The sequence below is a fragment of the Sus scrofa genome, unplaced genomic scaffold, assembly GCF_000003025.6.
Source record: "Sus scrofa isolate TJ Tabasco breed Duroc unplaced genomic scaffold, Sscrofa11.1 Contig1226, whole genome shotgun sequence".
In the NCBI taxonomy this organism is placed as follows: Eukaryota; Metazoa; Chordata; class Mammalia; order Artiodactyla; family Suidae; genus Sus; species Sus scrofa.
The window spans coordinates 23711-47832 of NW_018084840.1; the positions used below are offsets into that span (position 1 = coordinate 23711).

Consider the following 24122-nt stretch of genomic DNA (forward strand, 5'->3'; position numbering starts at 1 on the left):
GTTACTTGTAAAATTCTAAGCATACCTGCCCAAAGCTCACAGCCATCATGGGTATATTATAACCACAATCATATGATGTCATGGTGACAGAATATTGGTTGGTCATACTTGATCCATTAATTTTGGTTCGATTCACCTGAAAGTGCTTTAAAAATATTCCTTTATTTGCTAGTGCTGGAAGTCTTCTCTTTGGCATTTCTGAAGAATAAAAAGTAAATGAGAGTTAAAACTGCATAGCTTCTGCTGCTAAAAAGAAAAGCATTGAATAATATCCATGTGTCATGGAATAAGCCATTTAAAATCAAATTTTAGAAAGAAGACCTTAAGGCAAGTAGTTTGTGAAGCTTGGCAAACTTTCACTTCTGGAATGTGAAGCTTCAAAATCTTTTGATATATGAGCCTCACTGGGTAAAACAAAATACTGAAAAGCCACCAAGCCCTGGGTTCCATGCAGCCTTCTGCAGGCCAGTTAGTTGTGCTCTGCTGTGGGACCCTGAATGTGGTACTTAAAAGGATATTCCGTGAGGGCAGGACTAGGACTATTCGGCTCTCTGCTCCTTCTTTGCACCAACCCAGTACCTGCCATATGGTAGGCACTAAATGAATGTTGTTTAGTAAACTACAACATTTATCCCAGCACAAGTCAGTGGTCTTGGAGTTCCCGTCGTGGCGCAGTGGTTAACGAATCTGACTAGGAACCATGAGGTTGCAGGTTCGATCCCTGCCCTCGCTCAGTGGGTCAAGGTTCCAGCGTTGCCGTGAGCTGTGGTGTAGGTCACAGACACGGCTCGGATCCTGCGTTGCTGTGGCTCTGGCGTAGGCTGGCAGCTACAGCTCCGATTCAACCCATAGCCCGGGAACCTCCATATGCCGCAGGAGCGGCCCAAGAAATGGCAAAAAGACAAAAAAAACAAAAACAAAAACAAAAACAAATCAGTGGTCTTCTGTGCTCTACTCATCATAATGTAGATCTAGTTATAACAGATTCAAAAGGAACAATAACATCCAGTTTTTTACCAGTTGAATCACGACATTGCAGTTGAAAACATTTCTAAAGTAGAGGATTCCAAAACGCCTCTGAAATATGGTAATAGTCACTTATCGACTTATCGAGATGACTGTTTGGAGTTAGCTGATTTTTTTTTTTTTTTTTTTTTTTTTTGGTCTTTTTAGGGCCACACCCAGAGGATATGGAGGTTCCCAGGCTAGGGGTCAAATCGGAGCTGTAGCTGCTGGCCTATCACAGCAATGCCAGATCTGAGCCACGTCTGCAACCTATACCACAGCTCACAGCAATGATCCTTAACCCACTGAGATAGCCCAGGGGTTGAACCTGCTTCCTCGTGGATACTAGTGGATTCATTTCCACTGAGCCATGATGAGAACTCCATGATTTTAAAACTATTAGTCCAACTTTTGTTATCGTATCTCACATATATGTTTATTAACATGTTTAGAAAAAAATACTAGGAGTTCCCGTCGTGGCGCAGTGGTTAACGAATCTGACTGGGAACCATGAGGTTGCAGGTTCGGTCCCTGCCCTTGCTCAGTGGGTTAACGATCTGGCGTTGCCGTGAGCTGTGGTGTAGGTTGCAGACGCGGCTCAGATCCTGCGTTGCTGTGGCTCTGGCGTAGGCTGGTGGCTACGGCTCCGATTAGACCCCTAGCCTGGGAACCTCCATATGCCACGGGAGCGGCCCAAAAAATAGCAAAAAGACAAAAAAAAAAAAAAAAAAAAAAAAAACCTAAAACTATCAGAAATAAAATTTTCATTTTGAACATTACTTATTATCATAATAAAATCCATGGAAAGGTCCCGCTCTTCTCACTAGACAGATGTCAGTGTCAATAGTTGCCTTTCAAGAACAGATCTCTATACTGGTGGCTGATTTCTCAAATCAAATAAGGCAAAATCAGAATGTTTGCCATAGTTTATCTGTAAACAGAATCCAGGAACATAAGACTAATTCCTGCTATTGACAATGTTTACATTAAAGATGCATTTACCTTTAGACTAATCACCTGGCCCTATTCATTAAAATATGATTTAAACCAGAATATTACTAAGAGGAATGACTCAATATTTAGAAATTAATGTTTCTAAGATACATGTAAATAATGTCCATGGTAAGATTTTAGTACAAAACAGGTTTAGAAGATTTAAATTTTAGATATAAAATGATACAATATACCATCCAATGCTGCAACTGTAGCTGTCTGTCCAATGTATGTAATATCCACATAGAAAGACTGTGATTCTGATGCCTTCTGCAAATTAATCCTCTGAAGAGAAAAATTGGTGCCAGTGTATTTGGTTTGTATGAGGTCCAGAAGGTCTATACAAGTGTAGGTCCAGCTGAAATACAGTGCTTTAATTAGGTGTATAGATCAATTATAACATTTAATGGAAACAACTATAAAAAAGTATTACAATCTTAAAGAGTAAAAGTAGGGGTTTTTTTTCCCCCCACAAGAAAAGCCATAAGCATACTTTATTAGCACAGAAAAGCAGCCATAGTGAGAGCAGACAGAAATTTACATTGGCAGTGAAAGATTTAACACTGCATACGAGATAGGTTTTCTTTTATTTATAGCTTTAGCAGTAGCCATAAGAATATAAAATAAAGGGCAGGAAGTGGGATGGGTGGGGAGTTTGGAGTTGACAGATTCAAACTATCACACTTAGAATGGATGAGCAATGAGGTCCTACTGTACAGCACAGGGAACTATATCCAATCTCTTGGGATAGAATATGGTGGAAGATATTACAAGAAAAAGAATGCATGTGTATGTATGATTGGGTCATGCGCTGTACAGAAGAAAATGATACAACACTGTAAATCAACTATAACAAAAATAAAATAAAAATTTTTTAAAAATGTAAAATAACATTCTGCAGTGACAGGCAATTAAACCAAGGAGCATGTACCTTGGTGGAAAGCATATAGAAAATAGACGCAAGAACAAAATAAACTGTTTTAGTGAAAAAATGTCAGGGATTGAACAGCAAATTCAGTCCAATACTAAGAAGCAAAACTAGAACTTGACAATGCTTCCAGAAGAGTTCAGTGGAGCTGCACTGTTCACTGTAACTAAGTGACAAAAGGTGAAGTTATTTATAGATACAAATAGTTGTGCAGTACCTTCTAAATGTAAAATTTAGATTCAGAATTTCCATTAAATATTAACTACACTGGAATCTCATAAATTACATTGAGCAATTCAGTTACAGGAGTTTGCAATAAAAAGATAAATACTGCCATTCAAATAACTGAATACAGTTTAACAATAATCTTTGCATCAGCTACCACTGTACTGAGTAACAAACCAGTTTGGGCACCTATGCCTGTTTTGAAACTTCATGGTTTGCAAACTCATCATGGGATCCACCTCTAGGGTATCAAAGCTTAGTCTGACATCATTTATACACAGAACTATTCTTAATTTACTCTTCAAATTTAAAAAGTACTTCAGCCCTTTAAGTGGACTTCTACTACTAATTACATGATTCTGAAATTCTAAAAACTACTTAGAAAATAAATGGTACATTGAGCAGGTCTCTTTAGAAAAGAAACGGAGTCTATATAAATGTTACCAGAATTTAAGTGAACTGCACACCAAGCTAGATAATTTCATTTTCTAAAGGAAAACCAGAAAGAACTTTTTGGATTTTGAAACTTGACTTACAACTACAAACATCACTGGTTTTGGACAGTTATAGAACAGTCACTGAGAAAAAAAATGACACTTTTGACACAAACACTGTACCGAAAGTCAGGTAACACTAACACTTCCATTTGGTCTAAATGGATTGTCTGACCTATAATAGCAGGTCTAGAAATACCAGCTAAGAGCAGAAAAGTTTAAATTGCCTTGATTGGTAATAGTTTTTAACCAGAGAATCATCCTCTTTTAAAAATTGTGATATTCTTGTTGAAAAATCTTGTAGCATTTACAGTTAAGGAAGCCCATTAGTTCCATCAAATATCCTCCATCTTCAAATTACTGCACAGCAAATAAACTATAGGCTAAAAGTAGGACCTACTCATAAGTGATGGTTTGACTAACATGGAAGAATTGGGATCTGTAAAACCTTCCAAAATCCTATTGCAGTGGAAGAATGAAGGGCACACAGGTGGTGGTGATCAAAATAAAAATTGTGATTCCATGGTTCAATTTGAGCATGCAAGGAGCAGTTATAGCAAAATATACCTTTTAATGTCCCTTCAAGAAGGGCTTCTGCTTCATACTGATCCATCATGGGATTACTCCTGATGTGAATCAAACTGGGCAGGAGATAGTGGGATATACTCATTCTGTGCATAGACATTCCATGTTCTTTGCTTGTTAACACGGAGAGGGCTATTTTGACCCCTGGCATTGCTCCTTCCTATGTGACAGCCAACAGAGTATTGTGGCCTCTTCTGAGTCAATCCTAGGGAATTCCAGAACTGTCCCCACTCATTTCATCTATTCTGGAAGCTAATTTTGGTCCCATTTTATATATTGGATTAAACTGTGCAATAGCCTCAAAGATAAAGGCTATTGCATCTTTGAGGCTACTGGACAGTTTAATCCAATATGTACTCTTACACTCTTCTGTCTCTTTCTCTTTCTGCCTATCTTCTTCATCTTCTTCATCTCTGTGTGAAACAAAGATGGAACAAATTTAAAAAACGTCAAAAGGGCAAACATAGGAGTCACACTCCGTTTAACCAAATGTCATTGGAGGGTGAAATCCGAACTGTCAAGAGAAGGACATTTTTTTTTAAAGAATTAATTCAGTTAGGAGTTCCTTCTGTGGAGCAGTGGGTTAAGAATGCAGCTGCAGTGGCTTGGCTAGCTGCTGAGGCATGGGTTCAATCCCCTGCCCAGCATTGTGGGTTAAGAGATCTGGTGTTGCTGCAGCTGAGGCGTAGGTCAAAGTTGTGGCTCAGAATCAATCCCTGGCCCTGGAACTTCCATATGGCATGGGTGTGTCCTTAAAAAAAATAAAAAAAAAAGAATTAATTCAGTTAGGTTACTGTTCTTTTATGGGGGGAGGACATTCCCCTCAAACTGACACAGCAGTGTAATGGCTCTGATCTTGCCTTTGTTTTTGTTTTGTTTATGGTTATCATTTGGTTTTACTTCTAAATTTGGATTATTTTCTCTTCCCTTCTGTCCGAATAGTTGAGAGGAGGCACTGACTTTGCCTCACACGTGCTCCATACATAGCAGTTCTGAGTTTTCACAGCCCCACTCTTCTGATGAGAACATCACACAGGGCACAGAGAATAGTGCTCTCTATATACTACAGATTGATGACAACTTAAATGATATGCATTAAAGAACAATGGAAACTGCATAGATTGATACAAGATAAAGAAGATTTTTATGTAACTATGACAGGAAAAAAACCCCACAAAAGAAACATATTAGAAATCTTTGGAAGACATGGAAATTATACCATAAGTATTTTATGACATCAAATTTACACAGAAAAAAACTTTCTAAAACAGTGGAGAGGAAGTATTCTCTATCCTTAAGGGGGTAAGGGTTACTTAACTGAATACATTGGTCAAGCTCACTGAACTATGCCCTTAAAAAGAGAAAATATAACATTATGTAAATTATACTTCAATAAGCATGATTTTAAAATTTTGGGGGAAAATTAAAAAAAATAAGACTGTATGTGTATGTGTGTGTCTTCATGATTATTTCTATTGTAGGTAAAATGTTTGCATATACTGTACTTATAAAGGCAAAGTCAAGATTGATAAACTTCAGAGCATATAATTAATAAAATCCAAAACATAATTATGCAGAACTACATTGTGCTTGAGGGTATGACAACTGTGGTCATTAAACAGCTAGGCTCATTTAGTTTCTCCCTTTATGTCTCTCTATTTGCATTTTTCTAACTTTTGGCAAATCCAGTATTTAAAAATACCTTTTCTCCCTTAATTTTGGTATATTCATTAAAATATTTCATTTTCTCCAATCACACAGAACAAGCACTTTTTTTTCACTGATCAATGTCTAATGAGAATATTGGATAAGGCAGTCTCTTTCTACTTTCCTTCAGTAATTCAGAACATTACTAGATTTAATAACATAATTTAAATTCTAAAGCTTACCATTGTTGGGTGTTTTAAATGGTCGTGGTGATAATGAAACTAGACCAGTTTTTATTTTCACAATCTATAGATTTACTTTGGCACAACTATTTGTTTGGAAGCTTATGTAGAAGGTAGAAAAACCTCAGTTAGATCCATAATGCACATGATTCTCAAAACCAAACAAGAAATTTATATTCACAGTTTGCATACAATAATACAAAGTTTTCAAATTCATAGAATAACTTACTTGTTTCCATATGCAAAGTTATATGTAAATTGTCTATCAGTGCTTCTAGTAATCTTGTTTGTGTCTTGGTACTGAAATTTTAGACCAATAGATTTTGCCAGGAATCCTTTGTATGCTAAACATAACTACATGGAGAATACATATTAAAAAAAATCAGTAACAATATCTCACCATTAAATTGTTCTGTAGCAACTCAAATGAATTCAATCCAACCCAATAAATATTTATTGAGCATTTTTCATACAAAATATAGGAGGAAACAGAGGAAGGAATGATTCATTTCAGACAATTAGGTGCAGAAGAGTGGGGGAAGACTTTATAGAAGAGGATGTGGCGTTGGTGTGACCTTACAATTAATGACTAATTCTTTTTTATTGTTTTCTTAGATATGATGTCTTTAAAAATGGACTTAAGTCACTCCCTCTTGTCGTGGAGCTATGTAAGGATTAAGGCCAGCTCTAACTGGACTCTTCAGTTATTTAAAATCCTATTACACAAAGAGAGAGAAGACAGATAAACATTCAGGTAGCTTAACCAGGACGTGACCCACAGCTGAGCACTTAGGGATGGTGATGTCACCATACAATAGTCATTAAATACCAATTTTAACGACCCACAACTTGTTAAGAATGCCAGATATGTTCAGAATTTTGAACATTAGAATATATGTTATAATTTGAGAATTTCGAAACAAGAGAAAGGGTAAATCTACAACTGCTAGCTTTAGTTACCTATCCTAAAACTGCCACCTCCTTTACTCTTGATTTTCCTTTCCCCTGACTGGATACACAAGATCAACCTATAATGGTTGTTTTTGTTTCCTCTTAATTAATGAAGGAATATTGATGAGATTATATATTTTTATTTGTTTTAGTGTTTATATTTGCACCCAAATCGTTTTTTTTTCAGAAATTATGAGATAAAACAGGACACACATACATGGCACTATATTACATATATTATAAATATTACTATTTTTTTAATTTCTTCTTTTGAGAATCAACAGAAGAGGAAATTGTAAGCACCCAGCATGTGAACCATGGTGCCTGTCCAACGTGATGTGATTTCTCATGACAAGCACTTTTCCTTGTCTTAAAATTTCATGAAATTTTATTACCAAGGTATTTTATAAATTTAATTAGCATATCATTTTGTTGAGCTTACCTGATTATAAGGAAATAATAAAATGTCTCCATATGGCAGTCTGTTTGGTTTAACATCTGCTGAATCAAAAAGAACAGCTGGGTTTTTCAGGGAATAACGACCACAGTAAGCATCAGTTTCAGCTGTCCTCTGCCCTCTATTAATATGTTCCTACGGAAACAATTATAATTCAAATGGAAACATGATTTATTGCCCTGCTTCATTCACCAACATCTTCACCTAAGTCATTCAAGTTCCAATTCAGATCCCATTGCTTCCCAAGCCACTTTAACTTGAAATGTTTTCTCTCTTCTTTAAAATTCTAAGGCTCTCATTCTCTATCATTCATTTAGATCCATACTCATATAATCCCTTGTCCCTGTATATGACTATTTCCCAAGTCCCATTGTTCCCCTTCTATTACAAACTCCTTAAGTATATTTATTCATTCCTTCCACAAACGTTTTTTAGTGTTCAATCCATGAGAGGTTTTTACTTGTTTGCTCATTTACTTGTTTTTCATTTAATCTTCAGGGTTCAAGCAGTGAAGAACCCTATTCCTAAACATAGGAGCCTACTGGCTTGGGACAAAGGAACCAAGGACTATAAAACCAAAGCTGAAAGAAGGCATCTAACTCACATAAAGCATCAGGAAAGATGACTCAGGGGAAAGCGACAAATGAATTGTCTTTAAGAATAAACAGGAGCTATTTAAAAGGAAAAGGGAGTCAAGGGGCATTGGGTAAAATACATGCAAAGAAGCAGGGATTGAGAGAGTGGTTCTGGAAAATGCAGATTCAAGGTAATGTGGAGCCAAGAATGCGTGCTGTGATGATGATGGGAGATGAAGAAGCAAAGGAGTATAATGTAAATTACTCATTCAAGTCCCTTCTCTCAGGATAAGAGAACCCCAATACACATATATTTATTAAATAAAGTTGAAATGGAGCCCTTAAATAATGTTCCTTTTTCCTCACTAACAAAACTGTTCACATAAAACATGACATGATATATATTTTCAAAGATTCATTTATTTCTGGGGTATTGATCTGAATTGAATAACTAGACTATAGATTTCTTTTCTTGGGGTATTCACTTGGAAATGGTGATTATCTGGCTTCCTCAAGTCTTCAAAATAAGAATTAGGAAGATAAGGGTATTTTAAGTGTTCCTTACTGTACAGCAAAAAAAAAATCTTTGTATCTCACTAAGAAATAAATAATGACTAGGCATTATACTAATTTCGTTTTCTATGAAATCTTCCCCAATCCTTCTGCACCTAATTGTCTGAAATGAATCATTCCTTCCTCTCTTTCCTGGTACATTTTGTATGAAAAATGTCAATACATACTGACCATATTTATTTGCAAGGGAAGTAAATTCACTATATAATGCTCTACTAAAAACTGTATTCTCTGAAGCCAATGAGGAAGAAAAATATATTCTTCATCCAAGTGAAGAAAACAAACAAAACCCCAACAGATCTCACAGTCTTGGCTACTTTCTTTTTTTTTTTTTTTTTTTTTTTTTGTCTTTTGTTGTTGCTATTTCTTGGGCCGCTCCCGCGGCATATGGAGGTTCCCAGGCTAGGGGTCGAATCGGAGCTGTAGCCATCGGCCTACGCCAGAGCCACAGCAACGCAGGATCCGAGCCGCGTCTGCAACCTACACCACAGCTCACAGCAACGCCGGATCGTTAACCCACTGAGCAAGGGCAGGGACCGAACCCGCAACCTCATGGTTCCTAGTCGGATTCGTTAACCACTGCGCCACGACGGGAACTCCTACTTTCTTTTGATTTTAGAAAATCCATGTGTGGTAGAAATTTACAAATGAATCATTTTATAATGCAAAAAGATGCCAGAACAGGCTTTACCAAGAAATGTGCAACAAAATTATGCTTGCAACTTGACATTCAATAATGAAGGAATTAATGCTAAATCCAAAAAATGACAAAATTCTAAACATTTATATGAATTCTTATTTGAGCTGCTTCACGGTTCATTAAACATTCCATACCAGGTTAGAATCAGTTTCATAATCTCTGAAGTATTTCACAACAAATCCTTCTTCGAAATTTGTAATTTGTGGTGGACACTTGGCACTAACCATTTCTTCCACTGCTGCCTGAAACTAAGTTAACAATATCAGCTTTAGTAACTTCTTTATGAAGAATTAGAACATTTAGTAATTTTACTACTAAGTCTATTAATAAGTTTTAAAGGAAAATTTCCTAATTCTCATGTTAGCATAATTATAAGGTCATTTCCTAAGTAATTTTAACTTAATATATGATAATTTCAGCATTTAATAACTGTTTCAAGACTTATTTTAGAATGATAATAGGTACATCCATCTGGCTGATCTTAGCTTGTTTATTATTACAAAGGGTAGGCATATTAGCTTAGTAGTTTTTTTAAGACAGCAATGAGGCAAAGTTAAATGAATCCACACCTAATTAAACAGATTCAAAATAGTTTTTCCAATTAATGCAAAATTAACTGGAAAAACTATATACTCCACTGCATTCTGTTTCTCAAAAGAAGAGATACATTACTATAATACTGTATTCATTATTAAGAAATACCAAATAATACACATTGATGATGTCTGTAATTTCCACATATACTTCTCTGGCAAAGCACAACTACAATTGGTGTTTAGAATTAAGGACCTGAGAAAGCATATGATCTTTAGTCATCAAATATTAACTCATACTCATTGTATAGGTAGTAGCTGAAATGCACTAACTCACAAGCAAACACTCCTTCTGGACAGTGGCTCCATAAGCAGATACCTGTGTCCTGTTGGCACAGACCTGAGAATTCCCCTTTCATTTCCTGTCACTGTGGTATCTCCTCCCTTCCCCACTTTCTATGAGTTGGCTTCAACCCACCATACCAAGGAAGAGATAAATTACTACTCCTTAAAATGTGTTTTATAGAAGGGTGATGGCTTTCTGTTTAAAAAATTAACAGCATACTTCAGCTTCTGATGACTGTGGCATAAGAGGTCTGGACATGATCCCATCCCAATTCAGTGTGAATGTGTCCAAACTGGGTTTTCCTTTGGTTTGCTCTGTAACAGCCAGTGTGACATTGTTCCCTTCAAATACTTCATAACTGAGCAAATCAAAGTCTCCTGCAATGAAGTACCAAGCAGAATGTGAAGAAGATAATTAATTAAATACCAATATATCCACAATTGAAACTCAGTTTTAGAGTCCCATTGTGGCTCATTAACGAACCAGACTAGTATCCATGAGGATGCAGGTTCAATCCCTGGCACTGTTCAATGGGTTAAGGATCCAGCGTTGCCTTGAGCTGTGGTGTAGGTCACAGACACGGCTTGGATCCTGCGTTGCTACAGCTGTGGCATAGGCTGGCAGCTGCAGCTCCGATTCAACCCCTAGACTGGAAACTTCCATATGCTGCAGATGTGGCCCTGAAAGGACAAAGAAAGAAGGAAAGAAGGAAGGAAGGAAGGAAGGAAGGAAGGAAAGAAAGAAAGAAAGGAAGAAAGAAAGAAGAAAGAAAGAGAAGAAACTCAGATTTAACAAAATTGGTTTTATTTGGAGTTTGTATTATCAAACAAACAAAAAAAAAGGATGAATGGGGAAGATGCAGATCCTTGAACTTGAGATTTAGCTATAGCAGAAATACAAAACAGCAGATAAAGTACTATACATTTAAGTTTCTGTTTTTGTGGCTTAAAGGAAGTATTATAAGCTAAATCGAGATTAGTATTGGGACCATGAGGTAAAGATCAATGAGCAACAGAACACTACAAAAATTCTTTTAGGTTTGTTCCAGTTCCATCATCTAAGAGTAAAGGGCTGGGCTAGGAAACTGTTATTTTCTTTAGACATAAATAGATGAATTCCAGGAAACCACCCCATGCCTGTGAGACTTATTTATATAATTTCACGTTGAGAGAAATAAGGCCTTGTCCTCAGATGTCTCTCTTCTTTGGGAGGATGCTTTAACAGTGGAATCTCCTTGACCTTCTCTGTTTGGTGAAGTCCTAGACTGCCCATTATGATTTTGGTACCATATTTCTCAAGGTCTCTGCTGAAGCCTTAAATTTTCCCTCTGATCTAAATACATGTTTCAGGGAGAACAAGGATAACCAACTCTTCATTTATAAAGCATTCTGACAATCTAAACTTTGGGAAGTTACAGAATTCCAATTCATGTTAAACAATATGCTTCATTCTTCACTCAACAATTAAATTAACAATATCATAGAATGAGACATAAACATTGAAAAAAACATTTTACTTATATGAATAGGAAAATAGTGATTGCTCAAAGAAAGCAAACACATATTCAGGGACCTATTTCATGAGCTAAATATCTCAAATACCTAAACTGGTTGCTAAACTTAGCTCCAAAACTTAAAAATGTTAAGACTTGAAAACATAACAAGTTAACAGCTACTACTTGAAAAGGGTAAAGAGGTCAAATAATTTTGGAAAACACTGCACTAAACACAGGTACACTGCTTTTCTGTTGTTATTGTTTTTATTATTGTTTTTGTTTGTTTCCTCTCTGCAGGATTCCTTGGGGTTTTTAATATTCTAATGAGCTCTATCAATTTTCAAGGAGAGCTGTGGTAGGCAGTGTTTCCCACATGGATTTGACCAGTGAATCCTTTCATCAGGCAAGATCCGGCCAGACTAATGTCTCCTGAGAAATACTGATTTACTTCAATTTCATTTCCAGAATTAACACCTTCACAAATTTTTCCTAAATGTGAAATAGGATATCATACTGCTTGTGTATCAGTAGTATATATACTACTATAAATACAACACATAGATATATAGTAGTATTTATCTCTTGAATTAGAGTTGTATATTCCTTGAAATACAACTGAAATTTAAATTACAATAGAAAAAAAAATAAACCATTTACATCTGTTTCTCCTAAAGTTGATCAAGGCTATGAATCCATTTCCTTTCCTCTGTCATTTTACGGAACTCTTCACCTTTTTCAGTGGAGTTGAATAGGACACAGATTTGTTTCCTAGGAAAAAAGCTTTACAGAATTGCAAAATGAAATATATGCTTACCTCTAGTTGATATAAATGTTACCATGTAAACATAGCTTTGGGGATTTTGTGTTCTTACTACTTGAACTGCATCCGGTTTTACAGACCAGAGGTCATTTAAGGCTGACTGCAGTATGAAGTCAGAAGCATCGCCAGGTAGCCAGACTTTTGGATGAATTAAGAAAAATAAAATAAGATGATTAGGGGCTTTAATCAGAAAAAAATCAGGTTGAAATTCCTGTACTACCACAGTCAGCACTGATGTCTTACATTTGAATTTTTTAAAGCACCTATAGTCTTTACCATAAGTTATCACTTAATGAAATTATGTTCTGAAATTGATTCAAGTTCAATAATATTGACTATTTAATTGGATTGTGATCTATTGAGTATAGGGTTCATATTTTATTGTTTTAATGTTTCCATAGTAATAAGCACTGTATTTGGCGAACAGTAAGCACGGATCAATATTTACTTACTGAAAAAAAAAGTATCAAAAATTATCTTTTCAGGGTTTATTATAAAATATAGAAATACAATGTCTTTATTAACAGATCAATTAGTGTCTCACAGACATATCAATTTGAGAAACTGAAAGAAATGTTTACCTCTCTATAAGGATGAATCTAACTCCTATTAACTTACAACTGTGAGTCACAGATATGTAAATTCCTTATGTGTACTTAGATATGCATTTACCATGATCCTTGTAGAAGAAAATGTTAGTATATACCCAGAAGTTGTTTTTTAGATGCATTTTCTATCCCAGTCTGAAGATTTTTCTTCATAGTATATATTTTTTGCTACTTTGTCTAGCATACTATTAAAATTATATTTTCCAGGTAGTAGAATTTGACTAGAGCAAATACTTTTTAATATTTTTTCTATACATGAAAAAAAATAAAATCTCCTTTATTATTTACAACTTACCAGTTTTTTCCATATTATAAACTAATCTATATTGGTAACGTGAACATGAATTAGCTTCCACACATGGACTGGTTACCATGATCTTCTGGACTTCATTAGTTGCACTGGTTGTTTCCCAGTCTTCCAATGTTATAACCTATTCCCCAATTTTAAAAAGCATATATTTATTATATGGAGGAAAAAAACATTTTAAAAGCATCAAAAGTCAGCTATTCCATGCTTCCATATTGCCCTATTTTACTGAAAATGATCAACTATTTTAAAGTGTAAGTCATCAAATAACAGGGTTTTTTTTTAGTTTGTAATTAATAATATTCCAAGCCACAATTCAATAATTTTCCATGGCCACTTCCCTTCCAAACATGATCTTACCTAATAAAATTAATAACCAAAGCTAGCTCCTACCTTTGACTTTTACTTGGTTTAAAGTGGATCTATAATTATAGCCAACCTGTATTTCCTGGACAGTTGTTGACTGGGACTTGATCACTTGTTCTTCATTTACTGCATCCTCCGTTTGTTGTTCAGTATAGACACTTCTATACTGATACAGTCCAACATCAACAAAAGCACTTAGTCTGTACTCCTGCAGCAAGATTTCAATGTAATATCTGGAAAACAGAATAACTAAAGAATGTGACTGGTTTTCTCCAGAGCACTTCTCATAAATTTTTCTTTCAGTGAATCAAATTTCAACACTATATAAAACACCTTCCTATTAAATGATTTATATTTTAGTCTCCCTGATTTTAACCATTAAAATATCAAAAGTTTCATAGCAGTTTGCTAAAATAAAATGAATTGTGTAAAATATCTGCATTAGAGATAGAGAGTTGTTTCCATTAATGATTAATTCACTCAGTTTTGTCAATAAATATTGATTGAAAAAATAAGATCCTTTATTTTCAAGGAGCTTAAAACAAAATGACTTTGTAGCTTATAATACAAATTCCCTGGCATAAGACTACAAAGCACATGCAGAGGTTAAATACTTTAATATGTGTGAGAAAATGTCAGACCAACTTAGACATATCATATATTTTGTATCTGAGTGGTTGTACCTGTCAGGGAAGAAAGTCCCTACCATATGTTCCTTAAACACTGTCTTCATTTGTAACTTAGGAAATAAAACATTCACTCAAGAAACTTTTACTGATTAGTGACTATAGCCCTCCAACAAGCTGGATGGGATTCATACCTTATATTTGGAATTCTTGATTTGAGGCTCCCTGTCCATCATCCAACTCCCTATCCAGGATAAGATGTTCTCTAGCCAGCTGCTACAGGTGTACTACCTGTACAGTAATGCAGGTGCTCCTGCTTCCCTACCTAAATCTCTATCAATAACACCACTGCTGCCATCTTTGGAGAGCCAGCTGGGAACTCCTCTAAACTGCCTCACATCACTCAACAGATACTCTTGTATATGAAAAATAAGTACCCACAGCTCACAAAGACTGTGAATGGGGGGTATTTATCACCACCCATCTGGCAAGGATGATGTGGCTTTGGGTCAGTCCCTTCACAGAACTGATACTGGAGGATAACATCAGGCTTTTGGCTGCTCTAGGGGCATATTTGCCAGCTCTGTCAAATCAAGGTGGAAAATACTAATTAGGGAGAGCAGGATTTGAAGAAGAACCACTAAATTCTGTATCCTTACTGACAGCTTAAAAATAGTTCAAGGCACTTTCTGTGTTCTAGACACTGAGCACTTCACAAACATTATTCTACTTAATCTTCATAAAATATGTATTATGGTTGTTCATATGAATAACAGAGACTAAGGTTTTAAAGACTGAAAATTATTTAAAAATCAGTAACTGAGATAGAATTCAAAGTAGAAAGGGGGTGACCAAAGAGATATGCACTTAGAAGTGGGGCTCTATTATTTGAGTAGAATGAACCGGCAACATGAGCTACCTTTGAAAAGGCTCCAGGGACCACGATACAATAAACCAGCTAGAGTGGCCTCAATTTCAGAACTCACAGCCATCACTCTAAGTGTAAATTCCAAGCTAGTTTGCAGAAGCACAGATGCCAGGCAACAGTTGTATCACAAGTCACCTTCATGCAATTTCTGTGCTCTCCCCAAGAAGGTAAACTGAACTCACTTTCCAAGGTCAAAGCAAAGCCTGAAGGTGTATTAACAATGGCAATAAGGAATTGACAAGGTACTCCATTTACTCTGAATTGGCCCAGCGATCTTAGTTAAAAAAGAAAATGCTTAAATACATAAAGAAGTGAGAATAGGCAGAAGAAAAAAGAAATGGAATCCCTTCCTTATACTATTACTCTTAAGACTTAAATGAACACTAAGTGTGACTGTTCTCAGGTACCACTGATCCCAACCCTCTCTGTCCAACTCCATCAGATCCTCATGGTGCTGACTCTAAGTATAATCTAATCAATATCTGGAAGGGTGATGTGGCAGAATTAAAACAAAACAAAACAAAACTTCCCATCAAGAGTGAAGTCTGGAGTTCCTGTTATGGTTCAGGGGAAATAAACCCAAGTAGTATCCTTGAGGATGCATGGGTTCAATCCCTGGCCCTGCTCAGTGGGATAAGGATCTGGCTGGTGTTGCTGTGAGCTGTGGGGTAGGTCACAGACATGACTCACATCTGAGCTACAGCTCCAATTCGACCCCTAGCCTGGGAATTTCCATATGCTGCAGGTGCAGCCCTAGAAAGACCAAAAAAAAAAAAGAAGTGAAGTCTATTTATTCACCTGTTGAATCTAAGTTCAACCATTTGCTTTGGCCAATGGGATATTAGCAAATGTGATACAAGCTGAGTTTAAAAACTACTTGTGCAATAGGAATCACCTTCCTGATTGCTAGGATACTGTGACAAGCCTGAGCTAGCTTGCCTCCTTGAAGATAAGAGAGCATGTGGAGTGACACATTCCAGATATCTAAGTCACACCACAACAATGGAGGCTCTAGAATTAGGCCATCCTAGACCATCAATCCCCACCTAAAGTAGCAGGATTAAAAGAACTATACAGCCAATCAAAAATTAGGTTGCTTTAAGATACTAAATTTGGGGGAATGGTTTCTTATACAGCAAAATCTAACAGACATAAATGGTAAATGGAAGATTATTTCAATGAATATTTTGATGTTCTCCATGTAACTTAGCTATTTTGCATATATCATGTCTTTTACCTCCTTGTTTTATAGGAATCCTGAATGGCTTTTTGAATGCAATTATTAGCTATTTCAACAATATCTACATTTTCTCCCTGGAATTGACCTTTCAGCACTAAACAATGTACTTCTTAAATTCAAGGAATATATTTTAATATCCTGTGTATTAAATTTCCAGTACCTGGCCTAGGATCTAGAATAAATCAGTGACTATTAAATATATATTAACTGTGTCACCAATTCATGAGGTTTTATGAGTTTTCTCTAGTAATAGAGAAAATAGGAGCAGAGAAGCAGAGAAACAAGATGGCTGGTTTGATTAAAAGGTTCGATTAAAAGGTCCTAGTAAGAAAATTAAGTAAATTTCACAAAATTGTAATTTCTGCAAAAGGAATAATTTAGATTCAAATTTTCCTAGCTGGCTCAATGTCATTATTCTTTAAAATACATAAACAAAACTTAAAAAAATTATAGAGAATGACCAGTTATAAATTAAACCAATAAACTAATATTACTTCTACCAATAAAACAAATGGAAAGTATTTTATTTTATTTGTTTCTTTAGGGCCGCAACCAAAGCATATGGAGGTCCCAGGCTAGGTGCTGAATCAGAGCTGTAGCCGCCAGCCTATACCACAGCCACAGAAACGCTGGATCTGAGCCACATCTGCGACCAACACCACAGCCCACAGCAATGCCGGATCCTTAACCCACTGAGTGAAGCCAGGGATAGAACCTGTGTCCTCACGGATGCTAGTCGGGTTCGTTAACTGCTAAGCCACTAGGCAAACTCCTTTTTTTCACAAATTTTTTTCAAATTGGAAGTATTTTAGGTATAAATTTATAGTCTTAAAATACTACACAATAATTTAAAGAAAAGAAAAAACCTTACTCATTTCCTTTTTGAAGATGAATGTCATCTGATCTTTGTGTTGGGCTGGAAAAATAACTGTTGGCATTGGGAGAATGATAAGCAATCCTTACCTTATCCCAAAAAGACAAAGAGAGAGAGGCAGGGGTGGGGTTGGGGAGAAAGAACTTATTAGTAAAACTTTATAGCATTTATTATTTGTCAGTCTTAGAATTTTATGAATAGAAAAATATACAAATAGTTAATATTTTTCTTCTGATAACTGTTATTCATGAAATGGAATTTTAAAAAGTTATCAAAACTCATTTCACTTCTTCCATCCTTAACTGACATCAACTTCACTGTTCCATGAATACACATAGAGCATAGCTCTTCCACAACTAGCACTGAAAATGGGAAATTTAAAGATGCATACTGGGAGGAAGGTTGTTATTGTTAAATAAAATATTCTTTTTACTCCGTGGACTTAGTCATTAAAAGGAGGTCTGAAAGATGACAAAGATCACCAAATGGGTCTGCATACTAGAAAGAAAAGACTTTGGACTTCCCATTAGAAATGACTATACCATTTTTAAAGGAAACATGCCGAAAAGCTACAGTAAATTTGGAATTCATATATTACAGGCAGGAATTTAAACTTGTTCATCCAGTTTGGGAGACAACCTTGCCATACATACAGTGAGTCATAAAACATTCTTTTGATTTGGTCCATTAGTTTTATATTTGTGAAATTGTTCTAAAGAAATAACATAAAATACAGAATAATTTAATGAACACAAAGGTTCAATAGAGTATTATTTGTGGTCATAAAAAAATCAGAAGTAGCAGTTCCCTGATGGGTTAATAATCTGACGTTGTCACTGCTGTGGCTCTGGTCACTGCTGTGGTGTGTGTTTGATTCCTGGCCCCAGAACTTCCACATGCTGCAAGTGCAGGCAAAAAAAAAAAAAAACCAGAAGTAAGTTAAAAACTTATCAGTATGGGGTAAGTTACCTAAGTTTATTAAATTCATGCAATAACATACTATTCAGTCAACAAAAAGGGTGTTATATACACTATTTAATAATAGATGAAAATACTAATAAATGACAAAAAATGACTATGAATTGGATGCATGACCCTACTTGTGTAAAAAACAAAATATAGAAAGGAAATAATAGACTAATCTTATGGCCAAATAACAGTGAAACAGATCTAGTAGGTTAGTAAAAAATATTTGCACTCTTCTCCAAATTTCCTATGTGTGATTATAATTCTTTCATAATAAAATCAATCTTTAATGTTGAAGTGTTATGTGTTTTTTTTTCTTTATTAGAGAAAATTTAGAAAATGGGAAAGTGTTTTCTTTTAGGCCTTGGATTTTCTATAATAATGACTTTAGAGTTCATATCACATGTATTAAAATAGCCAAGAACCTACCACATAAATTTTTTAATATATTCATTGGTTTTAGTGTGGAATAAATGGGATACATATAAAGGTTATCATATTTTTCCATAATATCAGTTAGTCCTCTGTGGCTTCCATACCTTATCTTCTGGAAGTCCAGTCTGGCTGAAATAAATAGCATAACGGTCATCACCTTTGATGTAGAATCTATAAACATCAGAATCTGGAGCCACCAAAAATCCACTGAAGCGTGCAACAAATGTGTCTTGTTCCATTGGCCAAACATAGGAAGCTGAATCTACCCAACTGGCACCCATGTACCCTGGAGTTTTTTCATTGTATTCAAGTATTTCTTCAAGATGTAATGGCCGGCTATTATTCCATACCTCAAGCTTTAGGCCTCTCCCACCTGAACATAACAAAATAAAAGAAGACATTCATTGGAATTTTGATGCAGAATCTCAATGCCTCTTACTTGGATTGTGATTATAGATATTTCTATTCACATTTTTATCTTTTGTCTTTTTGTTGTTGTTGTTGTTGTTGTTATTGTTATTGTTGCTATTTCTTGGGCCGCTCCCGCGGTATATGGAGGTTCCCAGGCTAGGGGTTGAATTGGAGCTGTAGCCACCGGCCTACGCCAGAGCCACAGCAACGCAGGATCCGAGCCGTGTCTGCAACCTACACCACAGCTCACGGCAACGCCGGATCGTTAACCCACTGAGCAAGGGCAGGGATCGAACCCGCAACTTCATGGTTCCTAGTTGGATTCATTAACCACTGCGCCACGACGGGAACTCCCTATTCACATTTTTAAAGCATGTATATAAACAAAACAATTACACATACCTCTACTTCTATCTGTACCTAGAGGATAGAGTGTTATTAAGACAGCCTACAAGGTACTTATTATTTCACATATCTGTACTTTAGATTCTACACATGTGAAATGAGAGTAATATTGTGATTTGCTTGGCTGCTATGGGGATTAGGTATCATGTAAAATACATAGTACTTAGTAAGTGCTTTAAAAAACATAATTATTACCTTCGCTTTAATTATTCTAATAAAAGTTATTCAATTAATGGCTTAAAACTTGAGTTCCCTGGTGGCTCAGTGGGTTAAGGATCTGGCATTGTCACTGGAGTTGCTTGGGTCACTGCTGTGGCACAAGTACAACCCTTGGCCCCAGAACTTCCACATGCTGCAGGCAAGGCCAAAAAAAGATATCTATCAATAGTATTCTTCTGATGCAAATATAGAAATGGTCCTCCCGTACAGTGACTTACCTGGGTATACAGTTCTGAGAATATCAGGTTTAGGGGGTGTCTTGCAACATATGCTATTTTCTGTGACATTCAAAACATCACAGTCTTGACCTACAGAGAATCAAGAGCAGAACTATTACTACAGAGCTTCAGAATGCACATCATTCCAGCCTATCTTGAAGTGCTTTTTCAATTAAAACCAAGTTGTACAAGTAAGAGGCAAAGTTGGGTCTTCATTTCTTTTATATAAAATTTTATCACACATTAATTGTTGTACTTTCACAAGGCAACATTTTTCCTGGCAAAATCTCACAAGTCTGAGTTAGAATATTTCATAATTTCTGAGAAAAAAAAATTAAAAATTTGATTAAATGATGTCACTGTAAAAGATTTTATCTGGGTTCATAGTGAAGCCTTATATTTTGTTCCTTGGAGAAAAGTTTCTGAATAATCCAAGACGTTCAGAATTTACAGAAGTAGATGATCAGAGTCCTCTTAGGTTAATGGTAGTTTTTGTCCAAGTTTTTCAAATGGAAACAAAAGGGATAATAATTTATAAACGGTATTTTCATAGAAAGATCAAAACCAAAACAGACAAGGGTCTGAAGAAGAATGGTTATACCTCTACATAAGCAAATTAGACTTGAGGAAGAGTCTACATCTCAGGCCCCCTGTGTCCCTCACAGTGCCTCATGTAAGGTCAGCCCTCATTGACTATTGACTGAAATGGAAATCTCAGCCCACGAAGAGTGAAGCAAGAGAAGTGGAGAAAGGTATTTTTGCTAAGTTTTGTTTAGTGGACTGGAACATTTATACCTTGACACTTCCTTTCACTATTGTGAATGCTTTGTGGGGCAAGACAACTGAACTAGAAAACAGTACATTTGAACAGTATATTAAACCAACTTAGCTCATTTTGTTTGGAGCAAAGAAAAGATACATAAACCAAGCATTATTTTCAAGAAATTATTGAGGATTTAAAATTTCAAATCTGGTTGTCACATTAATGGCAATGAAATGCCTCTTTACATATCAGCTGTATCATAATATGAGATCATAAAACACATCCTATAAATTTAAAATATTTATGTCCCTGCTTTTAATACTTTATAATATCTGATCAGAATAACATCTTATATGACATTTTTAAATCTTTTTTTTTTTTGTCTTTTTGCCTTTTTCTAGGGCCAATCCCGCGGCATATGGAGATTCCCAGGCTAGGGGTTGAAACAGATCCGTAGCCACTGGCCTACACCAGAGCCACAGCAACACAGGATCTGAGCCGCATCTGCAACCTACACCACAGCTCATGGCAATGCCGGATCCCTAACCCACTGGGCAAGGCCAGGGAACGAACCCACAACCTCATGGTTCCTAGTCGGATTCGTTAACCACTGCGCCACGACGGGCATTCCGACATTTTAAAATCTTATGACCTAAGTTTTAATATTTATGCAGGTGGCCAGCAAGGATTCACGGGGATAGGAAAGATGTTGTATAAATGTTACATGAGGTTGCTTTATATGAATTTCTTTTCCTGAAATCACATTTTGGCTAGCTCATGAGAAGATTCCTTAAAACTTGAAAGTACCTGAGCAGAGGGCTCTATCAGAAGAAATATGTGCCAGGTGCCTGGGCAGACATTCTGTCCCCTGCCCATCAAGGTAGGTAAGGTCATTGTAACTGAGTGGGAAGATCTCCACTATTACATTCATCCCCAACCTTCCATTTGAGCTGCCTAGCTCCCTACCTCTGAACAGATCTGGACCAGACTTACAAAACTGATGAATAACCACAGAATCAAATCCTAAGTGCATCTGTGAACGTCTAACACATTAATTAATGCTCTTTCCAAGGCCAGTGTCATCAGTAACTATTGATAACTAGACAAGGCACAGTATACGAGGATGAAGAGAGTATCCCTAAGAACAACTTTAAATTTCCCCAAAGTTAGCTAACCCACTGAGAAATAATGACAGTTCAAAAGGGCATTTAAGAGTCTATTAAACAGAAGGTACATGTGTCAGCAAGTGCGGTGAGGAATTTGTTGATGGCAGCCACGATGCTGCCATGCACCATCCTTTGGTGCTGACCTCAGAGCTCTAATCCTGGTCACATAAGGCTGCAAGGAATGGTCCTAACTGGTAAATTGCAGTGGGAAAAGCACCAAATGCCCACCTGAAAATACCAAGCTAATTTTAAATTAAGACATTTATTGAGAAGACTTATTCTCCTTACATATTATTAAAGAAAAGACAGACTTTGTTCTTATAAACTAATACATTAAAAAATCACAAAAAATACCTCCAATTAGAACCCTGACTGGGAAATCTGTCTGATCAAAGAACCGTCCACTTATTGTTAGCATGGTGCCGCCTTGAATGCTCCCTCGTGAAGGTGAAATCGTAGTGACCTCTAGTAGGGCAGGGAGGGGAAACACATGAAATAAAATGTCATGAATATTGCACACAAACCCAAATGTTTGATTTTTTTTTCCTTTTTTCTTTTGTCTTTTTAGGGCCACACCCACGGCATGTGGAGGTTCCCAGGCTAGGGGTCTAGTCGGAGCTACAGCTGCCAGCCTACACTAGAGCCACAACAACGCCAGATCCCAGCCGCAACTGCAACCTACTCCACAGCTCACAGCAACGCCGGATCCTTAACCCACTGAGCAAGGCCAGGGATCAAATCTGCATCCTCATGGTTCCTAGTCAGATTTGTTTCCCACAATGGCAACTCCCCAAATGTTTGATTTTTACAAATTTTCCAAATTACCTAGCCATAGTACATAGCACAGCATAGGTATTGGATTACCAAATGAATGAATCAGGTGTTTCCTTATTTTTGTCTCTGATACAGTCCTGCAAAGAGGACAATAAACATGGCTTTCACAGAGACTTCATCTCCTGCGGACCAGGCATTAGTGATAACTGGTATTAATAAGACACTGGTAACAGAAGGATGCAGGAAATAAGGAAAACCTGGGCTGAACATAGATATTTGGTTCCAAAAGAAAACAGGAAGACAGAATAGCCTCTTCTCCTCTCTGCTCCTGAAGAATGAACCTTGTATCTATGGGCCAACATCTTATATTTACATATTTCTCACACAATACATTAACCATGACTGGAATTCTTTGTGGCTTTTTATATATAAAAGTCTTAGGTATATTGGTAAAATAGCCTGGTGAATGATATGGGTAGATTCTATAATTTATTCTTATTAGTTCAATCTATCAAAGTTCTATGTAATTTTACATGAGTTTTACATTAAGTAAATTTTGAGAAAAACCCAAATAAAAATCCAAAATATTTGACTGAATTCAGGACATACATTTTTTCCCCCCCCTCATTTGAACATCTTTGAAATCTGATTCACCTCAGACCTGGAATGAAGTACAATTCTTACAGGAGGATTTGGGTTTTCTTTTGACACTTGCCTTTCACCCTGAGATCTCTTTAAATTAAAATAAATTATGATCTGATTGAGGATTCTTTTGGACCCCACTGAGAGGACAAATCTCAGAGAGTTATGGCTTCTGGTTTAAATTAACAGCAGAGATTTTTTTTTTCCCTCCATCGACCAACAGCTCAAGTTGAGATGCACATATTTCCCTGCTGTCTCTTTTAGTGTGGTAAGCTTATTTCTCAATCAACCTTACACCAGAAATGTAGTTTTCAAGGATCCCAGCTGAATGTCAGGGCTTCCTACTACACTCCTCAACTTAGGTGTTTTTCCTTTCTTAGAATTACATAAAATAATATAGTACACTTTACACTCATTGTTGTATTTGATTTGATAAAATCAAGGATCTCTCTCTCTCTCTCACACGCGCGCGCGCACACACACACACACAGGTCACTTACCTGCATATGTTTGAAACATTGAAATTTTATTGAGAGAAGAAACAAAATATGCCATTTTTTCTGGGAAACTCCTGTTAAAAGTAAAAATTCTTGCTTTAAAAATGA

General features: G+C 36.2%; 1 protein-coding gene across 1 annotated transcript in view; it reads right to left on the reverse strand.

Moving 5' to 3' along the window:
- The window catches only part of LOC106507421 (fibrocystin-L-like), a gene marked incomplete at its 5' end in the record, with an annotated part of 64013 nt that overhangs the window by 23010 nt on the left and 16881 nt on the right, over positions 1-24122 (reverse strand). The window contains 14 exon segments of the mRNA XM_021081259.1: positions 26-198; positions 2193-2356; positions 6349-6473; positions 7513-7662; positions 9510-9623; positions 10474-10631; positions 12564-12707; positions 13473-13608; positions 13924-14083; positions 17516-17607; positions 19024-19292; positions 20173-20262; positions 22456-22566; positions 24018-24088. Of these exon segments, the coding sequence (XP_020936918.1) occupies positions 26-198; positions 2193-2356; positions 6349-6473; positions 7513-7662; positions 9510-9623; positions 10474-10631; positions 12564-12707; positions 13473-13608; positions 13924-14083; positions 17516-17607; positions 19024-19292; positions 20173-20262; positions 22456-22566; positions 24018-24088 (1957 nt within the window).